This window comes from Mandrillus leucophaeus, unplaced genomic scaffold (genome assembly GCF_000951045.1).
Source record: "Mandrillus leucophaeus isolate KB7577 unplaced genomic scaffold, Mleu.le_1.0 Scaffold1132, whole genome shotgun sequence".
NCBI lineage: Eukaryota > Metazoa > Chordata > Mammalia > Primates > Cercopithecidae > Mandrillus > Mandrillus leucophaeus.
The window spans coordinates 675,479-701,597 of record NW_012099566.1 but is presented as its reverse complement, the minus strand read 5'-3'; the positions used below and the strand labels follow the sequence as shown (position 1 = coordinate 701,597).

At 36.6% G+C, this 26,119-nt stretch overlaps 1 protein-coding gene across 1 annotated transcript in view; it reads right to left on the bottom strand.

Annotated features, from left to right (window-relative positions):
• Positions 1–17,518: 17,518 nt before the first annotated feature.
• Positions 17,519–26,119, bottom strand: part of F13B (coagulation factor XIII, B polypeptide) — a 31,704-nt gene continuing 23,103 nt past the window's right edge. The window contains exons 11-12 of the mRNA XM_011995737.1: positions 18,853–19,066; positions 17,519–17,747 (exon numbers count right to left, since the gene is read on the bottom strand). Of these exons, the coding sequence (XP_011851127.1) occupies positions 17,714–17,747; positions 18,853–19,066 (248 nt within the window). The 3' untranslated portion in view covers positions 17,519–17,713. The remainder of the gene's footprint in view (positions 17,748–18,852; positions 19,067–26,119) is intronic.

The following is a 26,119-nucleotide window of genomic DNA, read 5'->3' as shown; positions in this document are numbered from 1 at the left end:
GGGAAGGAGGAAGAGAAAGAAAGGAAGAAAGGAAGAAAAAAGGAAAGAAGAAAGAAAAGAAAGAATATTTTCAAATTCTTCACATTTTCCCAAATTTTACATTTTTCATGTTGAACATATATTACTTTTATATTCAGAAGAGAGTAATCAAAACCGTCACTAACAAACAAGGCAATAGAAGATGGGTATAAAGACCATGTTAGTCATGATGCTGATTTCATGCAACAACTTTATTATTTTTTGATGTACCATAGTTTGGGAAAATACTAAACAGGAAGTATTAGAAATATATTTTAGATATTCCTGTACTTCACACAGCATTTCTGAATTAAAATATTTTTGGTCAGAAGGTTTTTTTAGGTAGCCTGGAGGATGGAGGCTGCAGTGAGCCAAGACAGTGCCACTGCACTCCAGACTGGGCAACACAGTGAGACTTTGTCTCAAAAAAAAAAAAGATTTTTAAAAGTATCTATTAAAAATATGACTACTAAAACAGGTAAAAATTAAGACTTAAAATATTCATCACCACAGATTTGACAATTGACTCTTAGATATCACACCAAAACCACAAACAAGAAAATATAAAGTACAGAAATTGCATTTTCTCAAAATGTAAAATGTCATGCTTCAAAGGATACTATTGAAAAAGGAAAATAGAACTCATACAATGGGAAAAAAATATTTGCAAAAGTGTATATCTCATAAAGCACTTGTATTGAGAATATATGTAAGGAACTTTTACAACCACAAAAAAAGAGAAATAAGGCAATTTCAAAATAAGCAAAGGATTCAAATAGACATTTCTCTAAAGAAGATGTATAAATGGCCAACAGGCACATGAAAAGATGTATAACATCAGTAATTATTAAGTAAATACAAATCAAAACCAAAGTGAGATAACACTTCACACCCTCAAAGATAGCTATAAGCAAGAAGTCAGGTAATAACAAATGACATCAAGGAAACTGGAAGCAACATACACTTCTGGTGGGGATACAAACTGGTTTGGTCAATTTGGAAAACAAGCTGCAGTTTTTTAAAAAGTTAAACAATAATATTGCCATTAATTCAGCAGTCTACTCCTAAATACATACCCAAGATAAATTTTTTAAAATATGTCCACAAAAACACTTGTACACATATGTTTATACAGCATTATTTGTGTTAGCCAAAAGGAGGAAACAATCTAAATGCTCATCAATTGATGAATGGGTAAACAAAATGTGGCATATCTAAACAATGGAATATTATTTGGGCATGAAAAGGGAATGAAGTAATAATAGATGCTATAACATGGATGAACCTTGAAAATATTCTGCTAAGTGTAAGAAGCCAGTCACAAATTACCACATATTATGATTCCATTTTTATGGCATGTCCAGACTAGGCAAACATATAGAGATAGAAGGTGGATCTGTGGTTGGTTAGGGTTGGAGCTGAAGGAGAGAGGTTAGAAGCTGATAGCCAAAGTGTACAGGGTTTCTTTTTGAGGCGATAAATATTCTAAAGTTGATTGTGGTAATTGTTGTAAAACTCTGTGATTATATTAAAAAAATTAAATTATACCCATTAAGTGGGTGAATTGTATGGTATGTAAATTATATCTCAATAAAGACATGACAGAAAATAGCAATAAATGTTTACAATTCATGAGAAGGATACACTGGAAATTTAAAAACTAAAAATAGTTTTAAAATTTAGGCTTAGTAGCAGAATGTAGAAAAAATTATCTGGGGTTGAATAAAAAAATAAGAATTTGTTACTCACACTTGCTATCTATTGAAACAGCCGGCTTCATGTCTAGGAAGAAGGCAGGTAACAGTTTTTGATTCTGAGGGGGAAATCTTGAATACAAATATTACCTGAAACTTAAATACATATATATATGTGTGTGTGTTTTATTCTGAGTAAAATCGTAACCTTATTTTATTTTATCTTTATTTTTATTTTTGTAGTGATGAGGCCTTACTATGTTACCCAGGGTAGTCTCAAAGTCCTGGCCTCAAGCCATCCTCCCACCTCAGTCTCCCAGAGTGCTGGGATTACAGGCAAGTGCACCACACTATTCCTGTAACAGTATTTTAAACCTGAACACTCCCTCTCAGTTCCTGAGAATTTTTCTAAGTTTCTCAAGCTATTCTGTGACACAATCTAAAGCAAGGTGTTTGAACAACAATATAGGGCTCGTTGCTTCACTTACCTTACTACTCCCCTCCAAAGTATAAAGGAAGCCAGACAAGCAAAAGGACTGAAATTAGAAATTACAGAAAACATTTCTTTACAGATATTTGTCAGGCGTCGTGAGTACCACAACCGCTTTTCTTGGGGGAGATGGGTAGAGCTTCATTCCCCATTCCCTCCAGTGTAATAAGAAGGGCTTCAAAGAGATTACTTGGGTGGGTTAATCAAGAAAAGACTGATAAAGCCTCCACCCTGACCGCCACTTGGCTCATCCCCCTACTGGAAATCTAAATCCTTTTTTACTAGATAGTAAAATGGTATGTGGTGGAAAAAATGAATTCCTGGAACCAAAACATAAAATGCAAAGGCTGATAGGATTATAAAATGAAAGCTGAAATGTTTAAGCAGGTTTTATGTAAAGTAGTTGTGTATCCTTTACCTAAATGTTTCGTGGAAATGGATATTGTGTCTGACTGAGGAATGTTTCCCCTGCCTAGGACTGTAAAACAGGACGTACAAATCAGCCCTGTGAGCAATATTAACTGAACGTGCTAAATGGGAGCCAGTAAGATTGTCCAAGCCTAGAGTTTAGAGTGAAAGTTGAGAGTGCTGGTGGGGCGGAATCCTCCACTTGAGAGCCCTTTGTGGAATGTTCACTGGGACTGATGGCAAAAGCCTGTGAGTACCTCCCAACAGCAACTACTAGCGCTTTAGAGGAGAGAACTTCCCGCTTTCAGGGCATTTACTGCATTGCTATGGGAAAGTACCCTTCTGCAAATGGAAATAGCAGTGCACAAGTCTTCCATAATAAAATGGAAATGATTTGTATAGGACCTTGCTACTTGGGGAGCACAAGGAGGAGATTCTAAGAATCAGGGAGCTACTTTTTCCCCTTGGCCTGACTTTTTCTCCCTTGGCCTTTTTCAATTCCGACTTGACTTATGGATGACAATTTAAAGGTGAACAAATGACATCCTGTTTGGAAGCTGCTACTCTGTTTGAAAAAGCCTCAAGAAAACCTTTTTATTTTGAGATATTTATAGCTTACCAAGATTGAGTACAGTATATTTTTGTGAGCAAAATTTACCTTCTCTCTATCCAAGATCTCCAAAACGTGGAAACTATTCATGAGTATTTTTCTTTTAGAGAAATATAATTATTTGCAAAAGTTCAGTAAGAATCTGCTTTATTTTGTAACAGGATATAACTGGAGACACTAGTTATTTTACCAGGACTTTGACTGAAATGGCATATTTTCAGATATGACCAGACTGAGGAATTGAGGCCAACTTTATAGTGCCAATAAAAAGCCCCTAGGAAAGGCTGGCCTGGTACCTTGTCTAAATGATTCCCGTGCAAAGTTTCTGACTTGTAGTAAGTAAAAAGAATGTCCCTTTCAAAAAGGCCCAGGAGCCTCAAGATATTTTGGGACCTCAAGAAGCATGGAATTTGTACATGTATAAGAAGCACAGTCTAATGGCAAGTGCTTGGCTTGGTTTCTGGCCTTGAGGCTTTTAAAAAGTCAAATCTAGGCCGGGCGCAGTGGCTCACACTGTAATCCCAGCACTTTGGGAGGCCGAGACGGGCAGATCACGAGGTCAAGGCGATCAAGACTAACCTGGCTAACACAGTGAAACCCCGTCTCTACTAAAAAAAACAAAAAAATTAACTGGGCATGGTGGTGGGCGCCTGTAGTCCCAGCTACTAGGGACGTTGGGGCAGGAGAATGGCGTGAACCCAGGAGACAGAGCTTGCAGTGAGCCGAGATTGTGCCATTCTGGACTACAGAGCAAGACTCCCTCACCAAAAAAAAAAAAAAAAAAAAAAAAGTTAATCCCAAAGTGCTGGGATTATAGGCGTGAGCTGCTGTGCCCAGCAATAATGCTTAATCTTATTTTTCTATGAGATTCTTCCTTCTCTCTCAAAAGCTCTGGAACCTATGGTCATTGAGCAATAAACTTTCTTATATCTTCATCCTCTTCTCAAGAAATTACAAACTCCTTCACATAAGGCAAACTTTGCTCTCTCCTTTGTGGACACTGCTTTCTTTGTATTCCTCTCAAACTGAGATTGTCTGTTAACATGCATCCACTCTTCTTGGGACATGGAATCAATGTTCTTACTGATCTTCATATTTTTTCTCAGATTATTATTCTGTTTCTTTCCTTCCTTTAAAATCCCCTTCTTGAAAGCTCATTCTTTTCAACGTTACCACTTGACAAAATGTTTGCTGCTGTTATGGTTTGCCTCTGTGTCCCCATCCAAATCTCATCTTGAATTGTAATCCCCACATGTAAAAGGAGGGACCTGGTGGGAGTTGATTGCATCCTGGGGACAGTTTAACCCATGCTGTTCTTGTGATACTGAGTGAGTTCTCATGAGAGCTGATGGTTTTAAAGTGTGACATTTCCTCTCTTTCTCTCTCTCTCCTGCCACCATGTGAAAAAGATTCTTGCTTCCCCTTCACCTTCTGCCATGGTTGTACATTTCCTGAGGCCTCTCCAGCCATGCAGAACTGTGAGTCAATTAAACCTCTCTATAAATCTCAGTCTCCAGTAGTTCTTTATAGCTGTGTGAAAACTAACTAGTACAGAAAATTGGTACTGGGCGTGGGACAATGCAATAAAGATACCTAAAAATGTGGAAGCGACCTTGGAACTGGGTAACGGGCAGAGGTTGGAACAGTTGGGTAGGCTCAGAAGAAAAAAGAAAGGTGTGGAAAATCTGGAACTTCCTAGGGACTGGTTGAATGGTTTTGACCAAAATGCTGATAGTGATATGGACAATGAAGGTGGTCTCAGATGTAGATGAGGAACTTACTGAGAATTGGAACAAAGGTCACTCTTGCTATGCTTTAGCAAAGAAACTGGCAGCATTTTGCCCTTGCCCTAGAGATCTGTGGAACTTCAAACTTGGGAGAGATGGCTTAGGGTATCTGGGGAAAAAATTTCTAAAAGGAAAGCATTCAAGATATAACCTGGCTTTTTCTGAAAGCACACAGTCGTATGTGTTCACAAAGAGATTATTTGAAATTGGGACTTATGTTTAAAAGGGAAACAGACCGTAAAAGTTTGGAAAATTTGCAGCCTGACCGTGCAATAGGAAAGAAAAATCCATTTTCTGGGGAGAAATTTAAGCCTGCTGCAGAAATTTGCAAAACAAGGAGTCAAATGTTAATAACCAAGACAAGGGAGAAAATGTCTCCAGAGTGTTTCAGAGATCTTCGTGGCTGCCCCTCCCATCACGGGCCTGGAAGCCTAGGAGAGAAAAACGGTTCTGTGGGCTGGGCCCAGGGCCCTGCTACTCTGTACAGCCTTGGGACATGGCACCTTGTGTCCCAGTCACTCCAGCTCCAGCAGTGGCTAAAAGGGATCCATGTACATCTTGGGCTGTTTCTTCAGAGGATGCAAGTCCCAAGACTTGGTGGCTTCCATGTGGTGTTGGGGCTGCAGGTGTGCAGAAGACAACAGTTGAGCTTTGAGAGCCTTTGCCTAAATTTCAGAGGATGTATGGAAACGCCTTGATGTCCAGTCAGAAGTCTGGTGCAGGGGCAGAGCCCTCATGGAGAATCTCTACTAGGGAAATGCAGAAGGGAAACATGGGGTTGGAGCTTCCACACAGAGTCCCCACTGGGAGACTGCCCAGTGGAGCTGTGAGAATAGGGTCACCACACTCCAGACCCCAGAATGCATTGCATTGTGCACCAGAAAAGTCTCAGGCACTCAACGCCAGCCTGTGAAATCAGCTGCAGGGGACTGTACCCTGTAAAGCCACAGGGACAGACCAGTCCAAGGTCTTGGGAGCCCACCTCTTGCATCATTGTGTTCTGAATGTGAGACATGGAATCAAAGGAGGTTATTTTGGAGCTTTAAGATTTAATAAGTGCCCTGTCAGGTTTCAGATTGCATGGGGCCTGCAGCCCCTTTGTTTTGGCCAAGTGCTCCCATTTGGAATGGGAACATTTACCAAATGTCTGTAACTCCATTGTATGTTGGAAGTAACTAACTTGTTTGATTTTACCAGCTCATGGTCAGAAGGGACTTGCTTTGTCAGATGAGACTTTGGAATTGGACCTTTGAGTTAATGCTGGAATGAGTTAAGACTTAGGGGACTGTTGGCAAGGCATGATTGGTTTTGACATGTGAAAAGGACATGAGATTTGGAATAGACCGGGCTGGAATGATATTATTTGACTCCGTGTTCCCACTCAAATCTCATCTCAAATTGTATTCCCTACATGTCAAGAGAGGGACCTGGTGAGATGTGATTGGACCATGCGGTCAGTTTCCCACTTGCTATGCTCATGATAGTGATTGAGTTCTCATGAGAGCTAATGGTACTTCCTTACTCTCTCTCTCTCTCTCTCTCTCTCTCTCTCTCCTCTCTCTCTCTGTTTCTCTCTCTTCCCCCTCTATCTCTCTCCCTCTCTCCCTCTCCCTCTTTCTCTGCTGTTGCTATATGAAAAGGTCCTTGTTTTCCCTTTGCCTTCTGCCATGACTAAGCTTCCTGAGGTCTCCCCACCCATGCAGAATTGTGAATCAGTTAAACCTTTTTCCTGTATAAATTACTTAGACTCCAGTATTTCCTTATAGCAGTGTGATAAAAGACTAATACAGGTGTCATCTCTAAGCTTTCTGAACTTTCCCCCTCAGTCACTAATTGCTAGTACCTCCTGGCTCAGTTTTCTTCCTTACTCCAAATTCTTTCATGTCTGTTAGCATTAACACCTGCTTTGCTGTACCACTCAACAAATTTGCTTCTCAATCCTTTATTGCTTCATCTCTGTTGCCACTTTTCTCAACTTTATGCTCCTATTGCCAGAGTACACTCCTTCCCATCATCTGAAACTCCTCAACTTCAAAAGTCACAAATTCATATATTCTACTCATTAATTACCATATTTATTTCTTCTGACTAGCTTACTCACACGTCCATGGACTGTTTTAACCACATCTATACTTTCAACCTAATGCACCTACTACTTTCTCACATCCTTTAAGAGCCTCCAGTATTTACTCTTTCTTTATGTCTCTCCAAATTAAATAGCTCACATTCCAATAACTCTTTTGCAAACAGCCTTAAATCTCTTGCTCCACTTTCCTTTTGATTGTACAGTCTACCAAATACCCATGGCTGAATAAACTTATACATCCATATTCTCCATTTATGTACATAAGCAGCCAAGTGTTGTAGAGAAAGGCAAAAAAAAAAAAAAAAGCAGATTAGTATCTCTAAAAATTCATGACTCAGCACTGCTAAACAATCCTACTCTATCTTATTTTTGTCTGCTTAGTACTCACTACTTTGTTGTGATTAAGGCCCTTAATCTAAAATGGGAAAACGTTTAGATTTGATTTTTTTAAATATGAATTTTTAGGAAAATTAAGAGTATATATATTCAATCACGAAAGGGGGAATTTGTAAAGAAGTAAGTTTGGAGTACAGAAACACTTCTAATAAAAGATGTTGATCAAACGTTAAATAATTCTCCTATTTTCAGCAGCATTTGCTTATTTTTATTGAAGCAAAGAGTGATTTAGTATATACTCTCACATGAAGTTGGCAGTGTTCATTTTCCAAAAAGAAAATACATTTTTGAGATAGAATCTCCCTCTGTCACTCAGACTAAAGTACAGTGGCACCATCTCTGCTCACTGCAACCTCCACCTCCCGGGTTCAAACGATTCTCATGCCTCAGTCTCCTGAGTAGCTGGAATTATAGGCACACACCACTGCGTCTGGCTAATTTTTTGTATTTTTATTAGAGGTAGGGTTTTACCATGTTGGCCAGGCTGGTCTGGAACTCCTCAAGTGATCCGCCCACCTTGGCCTCCCAAAGTGTTGGGATTACAGGCGTGAGCTACTGTGCCCAGACACAAATCAATTTTTTTATATCCTCTCAAGGTGCTGATGTTTACTCTGACAACTCTGGTGCTATAAGTTTACTGTGCACAATATATATTGAGGCAACTACAACTACTAGCTCAAAAAATATTAAATTATTAACAGGCCTGATTATTCAGTATATGCAATCAAGTACTATTCTTTTCCTCAGCTTTACTGATACATAACTGACAAATAAAATTAAATATATTCAAGGTGTACAACGTGATGTTTTGATCTATGTGCACATGGTGAACTGACTACCACAATCAAGCTAACATACCTGTTACCTGGCATACTTACCTTCCATCTGTGGTGAGAATATTTAGATTCTACCCTCTTGGTAAATATCAGGTATGCAATATTATTATTAACTGTAGTCATCATGCTGTACAAAAGGTCTCCGAATTTAGTCATCTTATAACTGTAAGTTTGTACACTTTGACCAACAGCTTCCCTTTTCTCCCACCTTCTGACTCCTGGTAACTACTCTTCAACTCTTGGTTTCTATGAGTTCATTATTTTTTAAATTCCACATATAAGTGACATCATACAGTATTTGTCTTTCTGGGTTTTTTTCACATTTTTTCTGCTTATTTCACTTAACATAATATCCTCTAGAATCATCAAATCATCATGTTGCAACCAACAGGATTTCCTTCTTTTTTAAGGCTGAATAATATTTAATTGTAGGTATATGTTACCTTTTTCTTTCTCTTTTTTCTTTCTTTTTTATTTTATTTTAATTTTAATTTTATTTTATTTTATTTTATTTTTCTGAGACTGGGTTTCACTCTGTTGCAGTGCAGTGGTATGGGTATGATCTTAGCTTACTACAGCCTTGAACTCCCAGACTCAACCGATCCTCCCTCCTCAGTCTCCTGAGTAGCTGAGACTGCAGATGAGCACCAGCATACCCGGCTAATTTTTTTTATTTTTTGTAGAGATGAGGTCTCAGTATGTTGCCCAAGCTAGCCTCGAACCCCTGGCTTCAAGCAACCCTCCTCCCTCAGATTCCCAAAGTGCTGGGATTACAGGTGTGGGCCACCAGCCCGGCCACATTTTCTTGTTTCATTTATGGACGGACACTTAGGTTGTTTCTATATCTTGGCTATTGGGAGTAATGTTTAATATCAGTATTGTAAAGAATTATTACGTATATATTTCTTGTTTTCTTTCCTTAAATATGGGTAAATAAAAAAGAAAAAATGGCCAACATGGTGACTTATGCTTGTAATCCCAGCACTTTGAGAGTCTAAGGCAGACAGATTGCTTGAGCTCAGGTATTCCAGACCAGCTTGGGCAATGTGGCTAAACCCCATCTTTACAGAAAGCAAAAATTAACCGGGTGTAGTGGCACACACGTGTAATCCCAGCTGCTTGGGAGGCTGAGGCAGGAGGATTGCTTGAGCTCAGGTATTCCAGACCAGCTTGGGCAATGTGGCTAAACCCCATCTTTACAGAAAGCAAAAATTAACCGGGTGTAGTGGCACACACGTGTGGTCCCAGCTACTCAGGAGGCTGAAGTGGGAGTATTACTTAAGCTCAGGAGGTAGAGGCTGCAGTGAGCTCTGATGGCACCACTGCACTCCAGTCTGAGTGACACAGCAAGACTCTGTCAAAAAAAAAAAAAAAAAGCAAAAAGCAGAGTAAGAAGGCAACAGAGAAAGGAAAATGTTAGGTATCTAGTTAATAGAGAAAATGCTTAGTGACTATGTAATTAGTGTTATAATTACATTAAAAGTTTTAAATAGAAATACTTTAAAAGAGAAATTTTAAGCCCATTGTGATAATTTTCAGTTTTATTCAGGAAACAATGTAGCTACTATATGCAATGGACTGCATCAGCATTATAGGATGAAAATGTAAAACACACTTTCCTCTTTCAAGGCACTAAGGTGCTTGTGGAGATAGACAGTTATAAGCAGAACTTTTCAATATGCTCTGAGACACAGAAAGAAAAATACTGCATGATTCCATGTAACTAAAATAGTCAAAATCACAGAATCAATAAGTAGAATGGTGGTTACTGGGGGAGGTGGAGGGGAAAATGAGGAGTTACTAGTCAATAGGCAAGAAGTTTGAGATAAACTAAATTAATAAGATCTAGAGATCTGCTGTACAACATTGTACCTATAGTCAAAAATACTATATTGTGCACTTAAAAAAATTTTTAGAGGGTAGCTCTCATATAAGTTTTCTTACCATAATAACATTTTTGAAAATTAACTCGTTAAAAAAAAAAAAAGATTTTGTTCAAACAACTATATATGTGTGTGTATAATATATACATAGAATAAATATATATTAATATATATGCATACATGTTATATACACAACTACATATATAATGTATAATGAGAAATGCCACAATATAAATGTGTTCAAGGAGGGTCGATGAGCATATCACCCAATCTGGGGGAAGGAGAGTCAGGAATGGTTTTCTTAAGGAAATGACTGTGATCTGACTCTCAGTAGCTGAGTGAGAGTTGTTGGGAATAAGTATAACATTCTTGGCAGAAGAAATCAAACTACCAATATGGAGAGATGAAAAAACGCATTTTGTGTGAAAAGAAATATTAAGTAAACGTATATTGTTGAGGATAAAGAGCACACTGTAATAACAGCAACGTGATAGAAAAGAGACAATTTACAGAGGAGCTATGTGCTAGAATAAAAAGTCTAGGCTTGTCCTAAAGGGAATGCAGAGACTTTGCAGGGTTTTAGGTAGACTAGAGATGAAGAAAGTTTGCATTTAGTAGGTTATTCTGAAAGTAATGTGAAACATGATTCAGAAAAGAAGCAAGACTAGAGGCAGACAGATAAATTAGGAGTAGACTATTTCATTAGTCCAAGAGTAAGACTATTAGAACCTAAACCACAGCCATGGTAATAAAAATGAAAGAAATTGTAAATTCAATAATTATTTCACAGGTAAAATTAGCAGGATTTAGTGATTGAATAAAAGTGGTATGGGAACAAAGTGGAGAAAGGAATCAGGACAAAAGCCAGGCTTATAACATTCATGATTAGATGAATGGTTATAGCCATAGCAAGAGGAAGAAGAGAGAGATAGAGACAGAGAGAGAGGCGGGGGAGGCAGGGGAGTGGTAACATAAATTTAATTTTTATTACTTCACTTTCATGAGGTTACATACGAGTCTGAACCTGTGAGAAGAGGTTTGGGAAAAGATGTGGATTGAGAAGGGCAAAAAGCAGATGATGAAACCCTAAATAGTGCAAACTTTATTTAATGGGCAGAAATAGGAGTAAAAAGACTATATACGGGGTCAAGAATAGTAATCAGAAATGTAGAAGCATAATCAAGAGAAAGTGGAATGATAAAAGCCAAGAAAAAGCAGTTTTCCAAGAAGGAGGGAATAGTGAATATTCACTGCCACTAGTAAAATAAAGACTGAAACATACATGTGTTCCCAATACATGTTCCCAAACTTACATGTATTTCAGATTAAAATAAATAAATAAGTGTAGAAGACAATTTTCAGTTAGTTGAGAAGTTATTTACCCCATATTATTTCTTGTTATTTTTATTTGTTTCATCTGTATCTTTCTATTTTATCTTTTTTAAAAATTCAGACTTTTATATACTACTTTTGTGTTTCCTAGTTCCTTAAGGTTATATTTAGTTGTATGAACTTCTTCCTTTTTCTCTTTGGCTTTCTTTATTGTTCTTTCTATAGTTTTCAGATCTATTTGTTTAGAATTATTTATTCTCATTTTTATATTGATTGATATATTTTAAGCTAATAGTTTACTCTGAATACTGCTTCAGTTATATCCTATAAATTCTGATATGCAATGTTTTCATTATTGTTTCCTAGAAATTCTGTCATTTTAGTTTATATTTCTTTTTTGACCCCAGAGTTGCTTAATAGAAAGTTTGTACATTTCCAGGGAAAATAGCCTTTGTGTTGTGCTTAAGTTTTAAATGTGTTGTACTATGATCAGAAAATGTGACCTATATTAATTTATATGGAATTTAAGTAGATTTTCTTTATGACCTAACATATATGGCAAGTTTTTACGACTGTTTTATGTGTGCCTAAAAATAAGTATATTCTTTATTATTAGGGAACAGTGTTGATATAGATCCATAAGATATAAAGTATTGATTGTTCGAATCTTCTATATCTTTGACTAATATTTTGTTCACTTGAAATGTTTTAGATAATAAATTTCATTAAATTTTCTTCCTATTTTCTGTCTTGTATAGTTTCTGCTTTATGAAATTTACCATTACATTAATTTATTATAGATACTTTGAATTGTGTCTCCTTTTGCAATTAAGGTTTTATAAAAGGTCCTTCTTTGATTAATTTATTGTTTATGGCAGGATTTTCACTTTATCAAGCTTAGTATCCTTTATTTTTTGTTATTGTTTAAATTGGCTGTACTTTTAAATAATGTACTTTTTTTTAAAAGTACAGTTATGGTACAATACATGTAAATTAAAATTTACCATCCTAAGCGTTTTTAAGTGTGTAGTTTAGTGGCATTAACTACATTCGCGTTATTGTACAACCATAACCAACATCCATCTCCAAAATTATTTTCCTCTTGTAAGACTAAAGCTCTGAACCCACTAAACAACTTACCATTTCCCTCTCCTTCCAACTCCTGGCAACCACCATTCTACTTTCTGTCCATATAAATTGTCAATGCTAGGTATCTCATACAAGTAAAATAATACTTTTAGTACAATATTATATAATATAATAATATTTTTCTTAATGTAACTGGCTTCTATAATTTAACATGATTACCTCAAGTTGATGCCTTACTGTAGTTTTGATATACGTTTCCCTAATGATTAGTGTTGGGCATCTTTTCATGTGTTTATCGGCCATTTGTATATCTTGGCTGAAGAAATACCTATTTATATTCTTCAGTCTTTTTTTTTTTTTGAGATAGAGTTTCACTCTTGTTTCCCAGGCTGGAGCGCAATGACAGGATCTCGGCTCACTACAACCCCCGCCTCCTGGATTCAAGCCATTCCACTGCCTCAGCCTCCCAAGTAGCTGGAATTACAGGCATGTGCCACCATGCCCAGCTAATTTTTGTATTTTTAGTAGAGACGGGGTTTTGTCACGTTGGTCAGGCTGGTCTCAAACTTCTGACCCCAGGTGATCCACCCTCTTCGGCCTCTCAAAGTGCTGGGATTATGGGTGTGAGCCACCACGCTCAGCCAAGCAAAGTATTTTTTAAAACTTTGTCTTGCGGTAAATCTCACAGCAGATGAAAGCAGCTCGATTCCTACAATAACCTGACCTCAGGTGATCCACCCGCCTCGGCCTCCCAAAGTGCTGGGATTACAGGCGTGAGTCACCGCGCCCGGCCCCTCACTCATTTTTATATTCTGTTATTTGCCTTCTTATTTTGAGTTGTGAGAGCTGTTTACATATTCTGGATAAAAATCACTGGTGAAATATATGACTTTTAAATATTTTCTCCTGTTTCACGGGTGACTTTCTCACTTTACTGATTCTGTCCTTTGATTCTTACTCAATGTACTTTTTTCTACCCCTTCTTTTCTTTTTAACTATTTTGAAGAAGCTAGTTTTAGTTGTGCCTTTTGCACACAACACTGAGCTGGGTTTTGCTTTGGAACCAAATAAGAAAATACTTTTCTAATAGAAGATTTAAGTTCTTTATAATAATTTTATAGGTTTTTTATATCTATAGTGTGTGCAGATGCAGCTTTTTAAAACTTTTCACTATATGGTCTCTTTTCAATGTTCATTATATTGCTGCTATTGCTGCTGTTACAGTAGTTTTTATTTATTTTGCTATTTAGGAAGAAGGGTATTTTTAGGTAGTTTATTTATGCCATGACTTTAAAATAATATCATACTTTCACAGATTTTGGGCAATGTCTATTTGTTGTTATCATTAAAAAATATAAAATTAGCTTACAACTTCTTTCTTTCCTCTCCTTCTTTCCAACTCCTCCATCTTCTAAGTTTATTCAATGTTAAGATCTTTCTTGGTGTTTATATTGGTTCTTTTAAATGTGTTAGAATTCTACTATTCTATTTCAGTTTTACATTTTATTATTTGACTCCCACCTATAATGTACGAAGGAAGAAATGAAGGGAAGGAATGACAGAAAAAAAGAAAAGTAAAAGACAGAATATAAGGAAGATAAAACAATTGAAAAGTCCATTAATGAAAGAATAATTAAATTATGTTACCCCTGGCTTATAAAATGCTATTCAGTTATTATAGAGAATAAAGCCAACCTATATATGCTGACATGATAATAGTTTATTTCATTTTGGGTGAAAATGTAAGTCCTACAACAATATATACGGTATGATATGTAATATATAGCCCACTTATATATAAAAAACAATGCTTTTCCAGTAGCTGGAAAAGAAGTCTTTGTGTTTCTGAAGGAAATCTAGGTAGTTCATCAAAGCTGTAACCCTAAGAATCAAGTACGTCCTCAAGAATCACTTGAACCTAGGAGGAGAAAGTTACAGTGAGCTGAGACGGTGTCACTGCACTCCAGCTTGGGCGACAGAGCGAGACTCTGCCTACAAAATAAATAAATAAATAAAATTAAATTTAAAAAATAAAGTACTTACTTAGTCTTTTCACTTGCCTATCTCACAGATACCTCAAAAACACATTTCCAAATTTATTAATAAAACTCTTCATGCTAATCCGCACTCCCTCCCATTGCTTCTCCTTCCCATTCTTCCTATCACATTTAGATGGCCATCCCATCCACTTAGTCAAGCCAAAACCTAGGAGTTCTCCTGAACTCTTTTCTCTGCCTCACTGTCTAATCAATTATCATTATAATGATGCCACATACTAAATATCTTATTTCAGCTTAGTTTGTACCATCCTGCTGCTGCCACCAGTGTAAGTGACTACCTTATCTTTGCTGGATGACTGCCTTATTTTCCTCAGTGATTTCTCTTTGCCCACACCTTTTCCCCTTTCGACCAGTCTCTCCATATTACAGTCAGTGATGTCTTTAAAAAATTCCCAGTAAGCATTGCATTCCATTTAGTGACTTCCAAAATCTTTAATTTGACCTATGAAGGCCTTCACAATCAGGGCTCCAACCTCTCCAAGTTTCATTTACTCCTCTCTGTCCTTCACTCCTTTCCACGGAGTCCGTACTGGATTTTTATTAGCTTCTTGGAAATGTCATGTTCTTTGCTGTTTTTCATGTTTTTTCTCCACATGAATTCTTATATTTTCTCCCATCCAATCTCAGCCTATATATCACTTATATGTCACTTCCTCACTGAAGACTTTTTAAACACCCAGTACTAGGCAGTATCATCTGGTGTTTACTGACAAAGATGGGGTCTTTGCTGCCATGCGTCATTTCATAGGGATTTGCTTGCATCTTTCCTCCGCTCCGAGAGACAAGCGTCACAAGAGCAGAAACAGTGTGTGTCTTATTCATTGTTTTATTTTCAGTGGTTAGTGTAATGCCTGGCATAAAGTATGAGCTTTGACTTTGCATAGGCTATTCCTTCTACTTGAAATGTCTTTTCTTAAAGTCTTTTAAACCTAGACTTACTTTTACTTTTTTCCAAGATGCTTCCTATACCACCCCCATACAAAAAAAAAAAAAAAGTTAAATACTACTTACTTTGTGCCTCCACTTTACTTTGTACGTGCTTCCACTGTTGCACTTTTCAAAATTTTTATTTCTTTAGCATGTGGAATTTACTTTGAGCTGCATTGCCTAAAGAATTTTGTATCTCCTCTCAACATATAAAAATCAGTGCATTTCACAATTAGTAAATCAGAACATATGGCAATACTGGATACAATATTCCCCCATGACAATAATTCACCTTGAGGAAAGTAGTTGTCCCAGTTAAACAGTGCATGCCATCTCCAGTTCACTACAAATATCACTAGATAAGCCACAATCATCACCTATTTTGAGTTTGCAATCACTAGTACAAGTTTATCTCTTTTACTAAGTAAGTAGGTCCTTACTTTGAGTTCTTTGAAAAATAACAAGGAGAATTTTAATCATTTTGAATCCCATGCTACCCAGCATGTTCCCTGGGATAAAGCAGGTGCTCAATAATGTTATTTAATTGATAGATTGATGAATTTATTTAAAAAGATTACTGCTTTTCTGTTGATACTTAATTTTAATTAAATTTCCATTTTTATGGGATCCACTGTGGGAACCTACTACAGGAGATTAATTAAAATAATGAATATGAACTCAAAGACAGTTCTGAAACATACATGTTTAACATTGAATGAATTAATACTTATTTAATCCACAGAGTTAGGTCAGCTGTGGCATCATTTCCGAAAGAAGCTATTTCATACCCAGCAGTAGAGAATTGTCCTTAGGGCATTTGAGAATATCATCATAAAGAGAAACAGATCTTGAGTTAGAACAACTGAATAGTTTCTAGAAAGGAAAACTTGTTCTAATACCAACAACCAATCCTAATAGGGGTCCTAGTATCTGGATACTACTGCTATTACATGTGCTTATGAATGAGCTGAAATAACAATTGGAAGTATAACTCTCACTTCAGATGAAAAAGTGACAATGCTGCTGTTTCACGTCTCTAACAGACCTTGATAATACTGACAGTCGTTTTTTGATGCTTCTAGGGTGCTCTTATTTCAGATTTTGTAATCCACATAATTCCAAAAATCATCTAATCTAGAAAAAGACTTGAAAGTGTAAAATGTAAAAATGCCAAGAGTCCTGGGAGGCCGAGGCAGGTGGATCACCTGAGGTGAGGAGTTTGAGACCAGCCTGGCCAACATGGTGAAACCTCATGTCTACTAAAAATACAATAAAAAAAAAGGTAGCTGGGTATGGTGGTACACACCTGTAATCCCAGTTACTCGGAAGGCTGAGGCAGGAGAATTGCTTGAACCCAGGAGGTGAAAGTTGCAGTGAGCCAAGATCATCCCATTGCACTCTAGCCTGCGCAACAGAACGAGATTCCATCCAAAATAAATAAATAAATTAATTAATTAATTAAATAAAATTCCAAGAGTCATTCTTTCTTTAACTGTGTCTCTTCAACAATATTTGAGCACATGTTCAAATAAGGTAGTATACTACCTCATAAACAATTTGGTTATTAAGCTGGTAGCAAATATTACAGTTAATTTTAAAAGTTTTTTTTACATTTAGAAAGCCTTTAATAAAACAGATTCTCTAATACAACATACAGTTTCTTATCGCTAGTATGTTTGGCCTTTTAATATTGACATAAACTTTGAATTAAGGGTAACAAAAGCCTTAATATTAATAAAGGTGATAATGAATGTGAATGTAAAATTTTTACACATACAGTATATTGAAAACAATGACACAGTCTAGTCAATGGGCATCAGGAAATGAAAATATTTTGATGTGTAGATTAATTTGTAACAGATGGAAGACATACAAAAGAGATTACGTTCTACATCAAATTATACAAACTAAAAATTAAACAACCTTTATTGGTTTTTATTTATAAATAAAGAAATGTTCAGCACAAACAATTTAGATTCAAATATTTAAGCAAGGAAAAACTCAGAAGTTTTTAACTTAACATACTTCCTCAAAATTATGTTTTATAAGGAATTTCATGATATATTGAAATATGACTCCTCTTTCTGCCATTCAATTCTATGTTCTTAAGGGTTCTTGATAAGACAGAGTCCTTCAGGGGAAAAAGAGAGATTTTTGAAATAAGCATCAATTGTAGTCAAGTATTTATTACAACCTTAGCCTTTCAATTTTTCATATAGTCATTGTTTTTATTAAGCACTATTAAGAACAAATTATCTTACTTAGTAAATAATACCACCAGTTCCCTTTTAAAAACTCAATATTATTTACTACACTACTCACCATTTTTTAAATATTTTTCTATGTGTTTACCTTTTTCTTTTGAAAGTGAGAAATTCATACTGTACCAAAACATTTAAATAGCATATAAAATTTTTTCCACCCTGATTTTACCACAATTAGAAATAAAAATAAAAAATTTTCCCACTATTGTGTGTCTTTTACATATTTTTTTATTAGAGAGGTCAAAGCATCTAAAAAGCTGGCTTTATGTAATTCATATAGTTCATTGTTTGCAATTTTTAAAACAGGACCACATGCACTTTGCCACTACTTATATTTTTAATATTCTTACTTGAACAAAAAATATAATTTCCATTTTCTGTATATAGTGTTTTCAAAAACTGTTAAAATTCTGATCCTACAAAATGGTTTACATAATTTTATTATACTTTTTTTAACATTTCTCTAAGAAAATAAATTATTTCTTGTAAGTAGTAGAAGATGTATTTTTTAAATTGTAGTATGAGGAAACACTTTAGTACGTGACTTCCAAAAGTTACATAAAAATGTGGTTCTGAAAATAAACACCATATTTTCCAAACTTTATTAGTAGTGCATGAAATTGGATTGAGAAGTAGGAGAAAGTGTGATTTTGTCCTTATCACAGAACATATAGGTTAATTTTTGCACATTTAAATATTACACATATAAATTGATTTATTTTTCCATTTGCCAAAGTGTCACAAATATCAAATGGCAAATGTTGCTTTCACTTCAGACAATTCAGAAGGCCTGTTGAATTCATTACCACTTCCAGTTGTTTGCTTGGTATAAAAAAAAAGAAGAAAATATTATTATTTTTTCTTTCCAGTTGCCATAAAGTAAGAGTGGTGTAGAACATAACATTTCTGAAATGTTGAATAACAATCTGACCAAAAAAAAAAACATACCTATAGGTGAAAGCCTCTTCTTACCTTTGTCTTGGAATACAGCTTGGATATTTTAACTGCCCTCTGTCACATTGCATTCTAAGTATAGATCCAGTAATATATAATTCAGCTGGATAAGTATCTCCTCTACAAATAAACTCAACATATTCACCATGCAAAATATGTGGTCTATTGTCAAAATCCCATTTCAGAAGTAAATTATTCTTTTCCATTTCAGTAAAAGATAATGTGCATGGCTCTGGGAACAACAACAAGAAAAAAAAAAAAAGAAAGAAAGAAAAAGAAGAAAACTATTTTGTTACATCTTGGCAGGAACAGGAATCATTGTATTGCGTACTCATGAGGACCTTAAAATTCTCAGACATAAGGGTAGCAAGCCAGTTAATTAGAATTAATATTTGAGTCATAAAATACCTTCAAATCTCACAGAAAACCGTGAGCCATTTCTCTCTGTGGTCCTGGATTTGGGAAAAAGGTATTTTCTGCCAGTCACTTAGTTTTATGTCATTAGCTTTTTCAAAGACAGCAAACAAACAAAAAGAGGTATTTTGGGGGAAGCATTGACAGTCACTAATGGTCATTGATATCATGCTCTTTTCCCTTTTCCTTCTTCAGAAAGTTCAAATAAAATTATCATGAGACAAATTATTAATTGCTGTATAAATAACATTTTATGGAAATATAGACATGAACTAGATTCTCAACACTGACCAAAGCTTTATAACCTCATGCCATCCAAAATGGCTGACAGTTTCTTCTCTTTAAAATGTCTAGTTAAGAAATATCAAGGCTGGATTAAGACATTTTAAATTCTAAGCATGGAAAGTATAATTGTGTCCTTTCCCATGTGTACCAAACAAAAGAGAACCTTCAAGGATGTATTAGGATACAAACACAAAAAAAGCCTCTTTGATTTTTTTCCCAGAATAAAAACATTAATATTTCTAAAACATCAAATATCAGATTATTTCAGAAAATGAGATTTCTTGTGTCCTTATTTGTCTCCTGGATGACCTAGCATTAAGGAATAACTTCTGAGACAGGTAAAAAGGTTCAGAGTTGCTAATATGGCATATTAATCACATACCTGTAGTATATTAACAAACTTATTTACAGTATGCCCTCTCTGATTGCCTGCAGGGGATACATTTCAAGAACCCTAATGCATGCTTGAAACTGCAGATAATGCCAAACCCTATTGTCATTCATTTGGAACACGTTTTTGTTCATGTCTTCTGCCCACAAATTTAACGCCTCTTCCACCTCAACTAAGCATTTGTTATACACTGTGGCTTGTAACTTTTGCAGTCTGAGGTGCAACAACAAAACTAGCACGGATTTCTTTTTCCTTCGTTACACTTTCATAGATAGAAGACTCATTGTTTCCATGGATCTTAGCAACCTCAGCATACATTTATTTTTCTTTTCTTTTTAAGTTGAGAACTTCCACCTTTTCACTTAAAGGAAGCACTTTATGCTTCTTTTTAGCATACCTTGGGCAGGAAAGATGGAAAGGCATGATACTTTATTTAAAATGTATTTTTGTGCAGAATTTAAAATGTATAAACTGTTTATTTCTGAAATTTTCAATTTAACGTTTTCAGACTGCAGTTTACAGCAGGTAACTGAAACCCCAGAAAGTGAAACCGCTGCTGAGAGTACTATGTTCAGTTATTTTTTTCAGCAACTACTTATTAAATGCCTATGTGTCAAACGTTATGCCGGAAGTGCTACAGGCGCTAAAAATGAACAAGAATTACTACAGTCATTACAAAATCGTTGTGAAAATGAAGTCAAGTAGTGCTATAATTTAGGATGTCACTGTTCTACAAAACATGAGATTTAAATTAAAAGAAATTTAAAAGTTGATTCATGGACCTTTAACTTTCGGCTGTGGCAGAGTAGATCATACCAAACTCGGCTACGACAGAGTAGATTATATCAAACCAGCACTTCTATTAAGAAACCGAAAATCTGAAAAACGGGGAAACAAGCAAGCATTTCAAGGTATCAGAAAACCTCCAAGGAACTTAGTCAAGGAACTAAGGTTCTGGAAAAAATGTATTCAGGTGAGTTAAACGTCTACGTGAGGCTGGGCACGGTGGCTCACTCCTGTAATCCCAGCACTTTGGGAGGCCAAGGCAAGTGGATCATCTGAGGTCAGGAGTTTGAGACCAGCCTGGCCAACATGGCGAAACCCCGTCTCTACTGAAAATAAAATAAAATAAAATATAAAATAAAATAAAATAAAATATAAAATAAAATAAAATAAATCCGGGCATGGTGGCGCTTGCCCATAATCCCAGCTACTCAGGAAAGCTGAGGCAGAAGAATCGCTTGAACCTGGGAGGTGGAGGTTGCAGTGAGCCAGGATCGCGCCACTGCACTCCAGCCTGGGCGACAGAAGGAGAGTCTGTCAAAAAAAATTCTATGTGCCATTTTTTCTCTTGAGGTGATCGTTGACTTTAAGTCTGAGAGATTAGATGATAGAGAATGTCCAGGATAGGCATAGAGCCAGCAGAATTTGTGAAAATCTCATCATAGAGTTGAAGATAGAAAAATGAGAATTTGGTAAACCAAGGCAGCCAGGACTTGAAAAGGAAAGAACTTAGAAGGATAGGAGGTGTAGAGATATGAGCTTGAGGCTCTGCACTAGCTTTTCCCTGAGGTACTGCTTATCCCTGACTTGTATAGAGGCATAGGATGAGAAACCAAGCAGAAAGTAAATACAAACTTACAGTGGGCATTTGGCAGTCTCCCAGTAATATCAGAGACAGTCAAGGAGAAAAAGCTTTAACAAACACAATAAACTCTCCGTGAAGAGCCCTGGACAGTTACGGTCTGTGAGAAAAGGCAAACAGAGATCTGAAAACAAATGTAGAGAAAGCTTCATTTCTCATTGTATTGAAACCAACTGCCTCTACCCTAATCATCAGCCAGAGGATGAGATGAGTATTCTTTGGAGTAAGTGGACATCATCCAAACCTCCTAAAATTTTCCATATGTAATATTTGAAATTCAATATTAACAAAAATATCAAGAATTTGGGGCTAGAAAATAGTTCCAGATATTGGAGTTTGCAGATAAGCCTTAATAAAAAGTATGAATTATATGTTCAAGAAGTTGATGTTAAGATAGGATCTTTCATCAACTAACTCAAAGCTACAAAAAGAAAATATGAAATAGAAATGCAAAGATAATCGCTGAAATTGAGAACTCAAAAGATGAGTTTAAAGCAGATTGGATACATCTAAAGAGAGGATTATTAAACTAGAAGAAAATTGCCAAATTGAAACAAAGAAACAATACAACGAGAAAATTACCAAACAATTACTACTGTAAAACAAGAAGAAAATCAGAGAAAATATAGATTTAAAGAGACAATGGCATAGCAAAAAGATGTAATATATGTATCATGGAATCACAGCCAAGGAGTGGGAAATGCACACTTTAAAAGATATTAGCCAAACATTTCTAAAACCCATGAAGGATATCAAGCACATCAAGATTCAAGGAATGCTACTAACTTGAAGAATAAAATGTACAAAGAAACCCACATCTAGGCCAACATAAATAATTTGCTGAGATTAAAAACAAAGAGAAATGTTAAAAACAGCAGAGAAAAAAACGATACATTACATTCAAAAAGTATTATTAAGAATGGCATTTGATTGTTTAACAAAAACTATAAAAACCAGAAAAGGATGAAATGACACTTTTTTTTTTGAGATGGAGTCTTGCTTGTCGCCCAGGCTGGAGTGCAGTGCTGATTCTTGGCTCACTGCAAGCTCCACCTCACAGGTTCATGCCATTCTCCTGCCTCAGCCTCCCGAGTAGCTGGGACTACAGGCGCCCACCACCATGCTCGCTAACTTTTTTTGTATTTTTAGTAGGGGCAGGGTTTCACCATGTTAGCCAGGATGGTTTTCATTTCCTGACCTCGTAATCTGCCCACCTCGGCCTCCCAAAGTGCTGGACTTACAGGTGTGAGCCACTGCGCCCGGCCAAAATAACAGATTTTAAAGCGCTGAAAGAAAATAAGGGCTAGGCTAGAATTCTGTATCAGGCAAAAATATCCTTCAAAATTGAAGGAAAATAGAGACATTTGCAGACTTAAAAAAAAAACTGAAAAAATATAAAGAAATAATAGTTTTCAAGCAAAAGTAAAATTATCCCAGTGAGAAACAGAGAAAAACAGGAAAAGATGAGGAGAAAATGCATTGATAAATATATAAGTAAATCTAAAAGAATATAGTTGGACAAAACAATAATGTCAATCATATCTTTTGGATTTAAAATACATGCAAAATTAAAATACATGATATAGTAATACAAAATGTTGGAAGAGTAAATAGTGTTTTAAAGTCCTAGAGAAGTGATAAAAGTTCTAATATATATTGGATTGAATTAATAAAGATTATATGATATAATCTCTATGATAATGGTTAAGAAAAAATGACAGGAAAGTATAATTAACCAGCTAATAGAGGATGAAATAGTTTAACAAAAAATAGATTTATCCATAAGAAAGTAAAAATATTTTTAAAAAGAAAAAATAATAGAGAACACTGGGCACCATGGCTTACATCTGTAATCCAGCACTTTGGAAGGCCAAAGCGGAAGGATCACTTGAGCCCAGGAACTCAAGACCACTCTGGGCAACATAAGGTGACTCCATCTCCACTAAAAATAAAAATAAAAAGAATAGCTGGGTGTGGTGGCGCATGCCCCGTCTCTACAAAAAAAAAAAAAAAAAAAAAAAAAAAAAAAAAAAAAAGAAAGAAAGAAAGAAAGAAAGAAAGAAAGAAAAAGAAAAATCTAAAAATTAGCTAGGTGTGGTCCCAACTACTAAAGAGGCTGAGGTGAGAGGTCATTTAAGCCCAAGGTCAGGGCACTCCAGCCTGGGCAACAAATGAGACCCTGTCTCTCTCTATATATATCCGTCTACCTATCTATCGATAGACCAGCCTAGGCAACATAAGGAGATTTCATCTCCATAAAAAATGAAGATAAAAAAATAGCTTAGTGTGGTGGCACACACCCTGTCTCTATAAAAAAAATTATATATAAAATATATATACATTTCTAGATGTGTCTACATAGATACAGAGATATTGAGAGAGAGAGACAGAGACTGTTTCTCCTTTGTTGCCCAGGCTGGAGTTCCTTACAAACAAATATCTCTCTCTCTCTCTATATATATATATATATGTGTGTGTGTGTGTGTGTGTATGTGTATATATGTATATATGTATGTATGTGTGTGTGTATATCTACATATATATGGGTCGGTTCCAAGATGGCCGAATACGAACAGCTCCAGTCTGCAGCTCCCAGAAAGATAGACACAGAATACAGGTGATTTCTGCATTTCCAACTGAGGTACCTGGTTTATCTCACTGGGACTGGCTAGACAGTGGGTGCACCCCACAGAGGGCAAACTGAAGCAGGGTGGGGCATCGCTACACTTGGGAGCACAAGGGGTCAGGAGATTTCCCTTTCCTAGCCAAGGGAAGCCATGACAGACTGTACATGGAGAAACGGTACACTTCTGACCAAATACTGTGCTTTTCCCATGGTCTTAGCAATCGGAAGACCAGGAGATATCCTCCCTTGCCTGGCTTGGTGGGTCCCACGCACACGGTGCCTTGCTCACTGCTAGTGCAGCAGTATGAGATCAACCTGCGATGCTGCAGCTTCACTGCGGGAAGTGGTATCTGCCATTGCTGTGGCTTCAGTAGCTCACAGTGGAAACAAAGTGGCCAGGAACCTCGAACTGGGCAGAGCCCACCACAGCTCAGCAAGGCTTACTGCCTCTCTAAATTCCACCTCTAGGGACAGGGCATGGCAGGACAAAAGGCAACAGAGAGCTTCTGCAGGGTTAAACGGTCCTCTCTGATAGGTCTGAAGAGAGCAGTGGCTCTCTCAGCATGGCGTTCGAGCTCTGAGAATGGACAGATTGCCTCCTCAAGCGGGTCCCTGACCTCCATGTAGCCTGACTGGGAGACACCTCCCAGTAGGGGCCAACAGATACCTCAAACAGGCAGGAGCCCCCCTGGGATGAAGCTTCCAGAGGAAGGATCTGGCAGCAATGTTTGCTGTTCTGCAGCCTCCACTGGTGATACCCAGGAAAACAGGATCTGGAGTAGACCTCCAGGAAACTCCAATAGACCTGCAGCTGAGGGGTCTGACTGTTAGAAGAAAAACTAACAGACAAAAATAGCATCAACATGAACAAAAAGGGCATCCACACCAAAATCCCATCTGTAGGTCACCAACATCAAAGACCAAATATAGATAAAAACCACAAAGATGTGGAGAAACCAGAGCAGAAAAGATGAAAATTCCAAAAACCAGAAGGCCTCTTCTCCTCCAAAGGATTGCAGGTCCTTGCCAGCGTGGGAACAAAACTGGACAGAGAATGAGTTTGACGAGCTAACAGAAGTAGTCTTCAGAAGGTTGGTAATAACAAACTTCTCCGAGCTAAAGGAGCATGTTCTAACCCATCACAAGGAAACTAAAACCTTGAAAAAAGGTTAGATGAATGACGAGCTAGAATAAAAATTGTAGAGAAGACCTTAAATGACCTGATGGAGCTGAAAAACACAGCACAAGAACTTCATGATGCATGCACAAGCTTCAATAGTCAATTTGATCAAATGGAAGAAAAGGTATCAGTGATTGAAGATCAAATTAATTAAGTGAGAAAACAAGATTAGAGAAAAAAGAGTGAAAAGAAATGAACAAAGCCTCCAGGAAATATGGGACTATGTGAAAAGACCAAATACATGTTTGATTTCTGTACCGGAAAGTGATGGGGAGAATGGAACAAGTTAGAAAACACTCTTCAGGATATTATCCAGGAAAACTTCCCTAACCTAGCAAGGCAGGCCAACATTCAAATTCAAGAAATACAGACAACACCACAAAGATACTCCTCGACAAGAGCAACTCCAAAACACATAATTGTCAGATTTACCAAGGTTGAAATGAAGAAAAAAATGTTAAGGGCAGCCGGATAGAAAGGTCGGGTTACCCATAAAGGGAAGCTCATCAGACTAGCAGAAGATCTCTTAGCAGAAACTCTACAAGCCAAAAGAGAGTGGAGGCCAATACTCAACATTCTTAAAGAAAAGAGTTTTCAACCCAGAATCTCATATCCAGCCAAATTCAGCTTCATAAGTGAAAGAGAAATAAAATCCTTTACAGACAAGCAAATGCTGAGAGATTTTGTCACCACTGGGCCTGCCTTACAAGAGCTCCTGAAGGAAGCACTAAACATGGAAAGGAA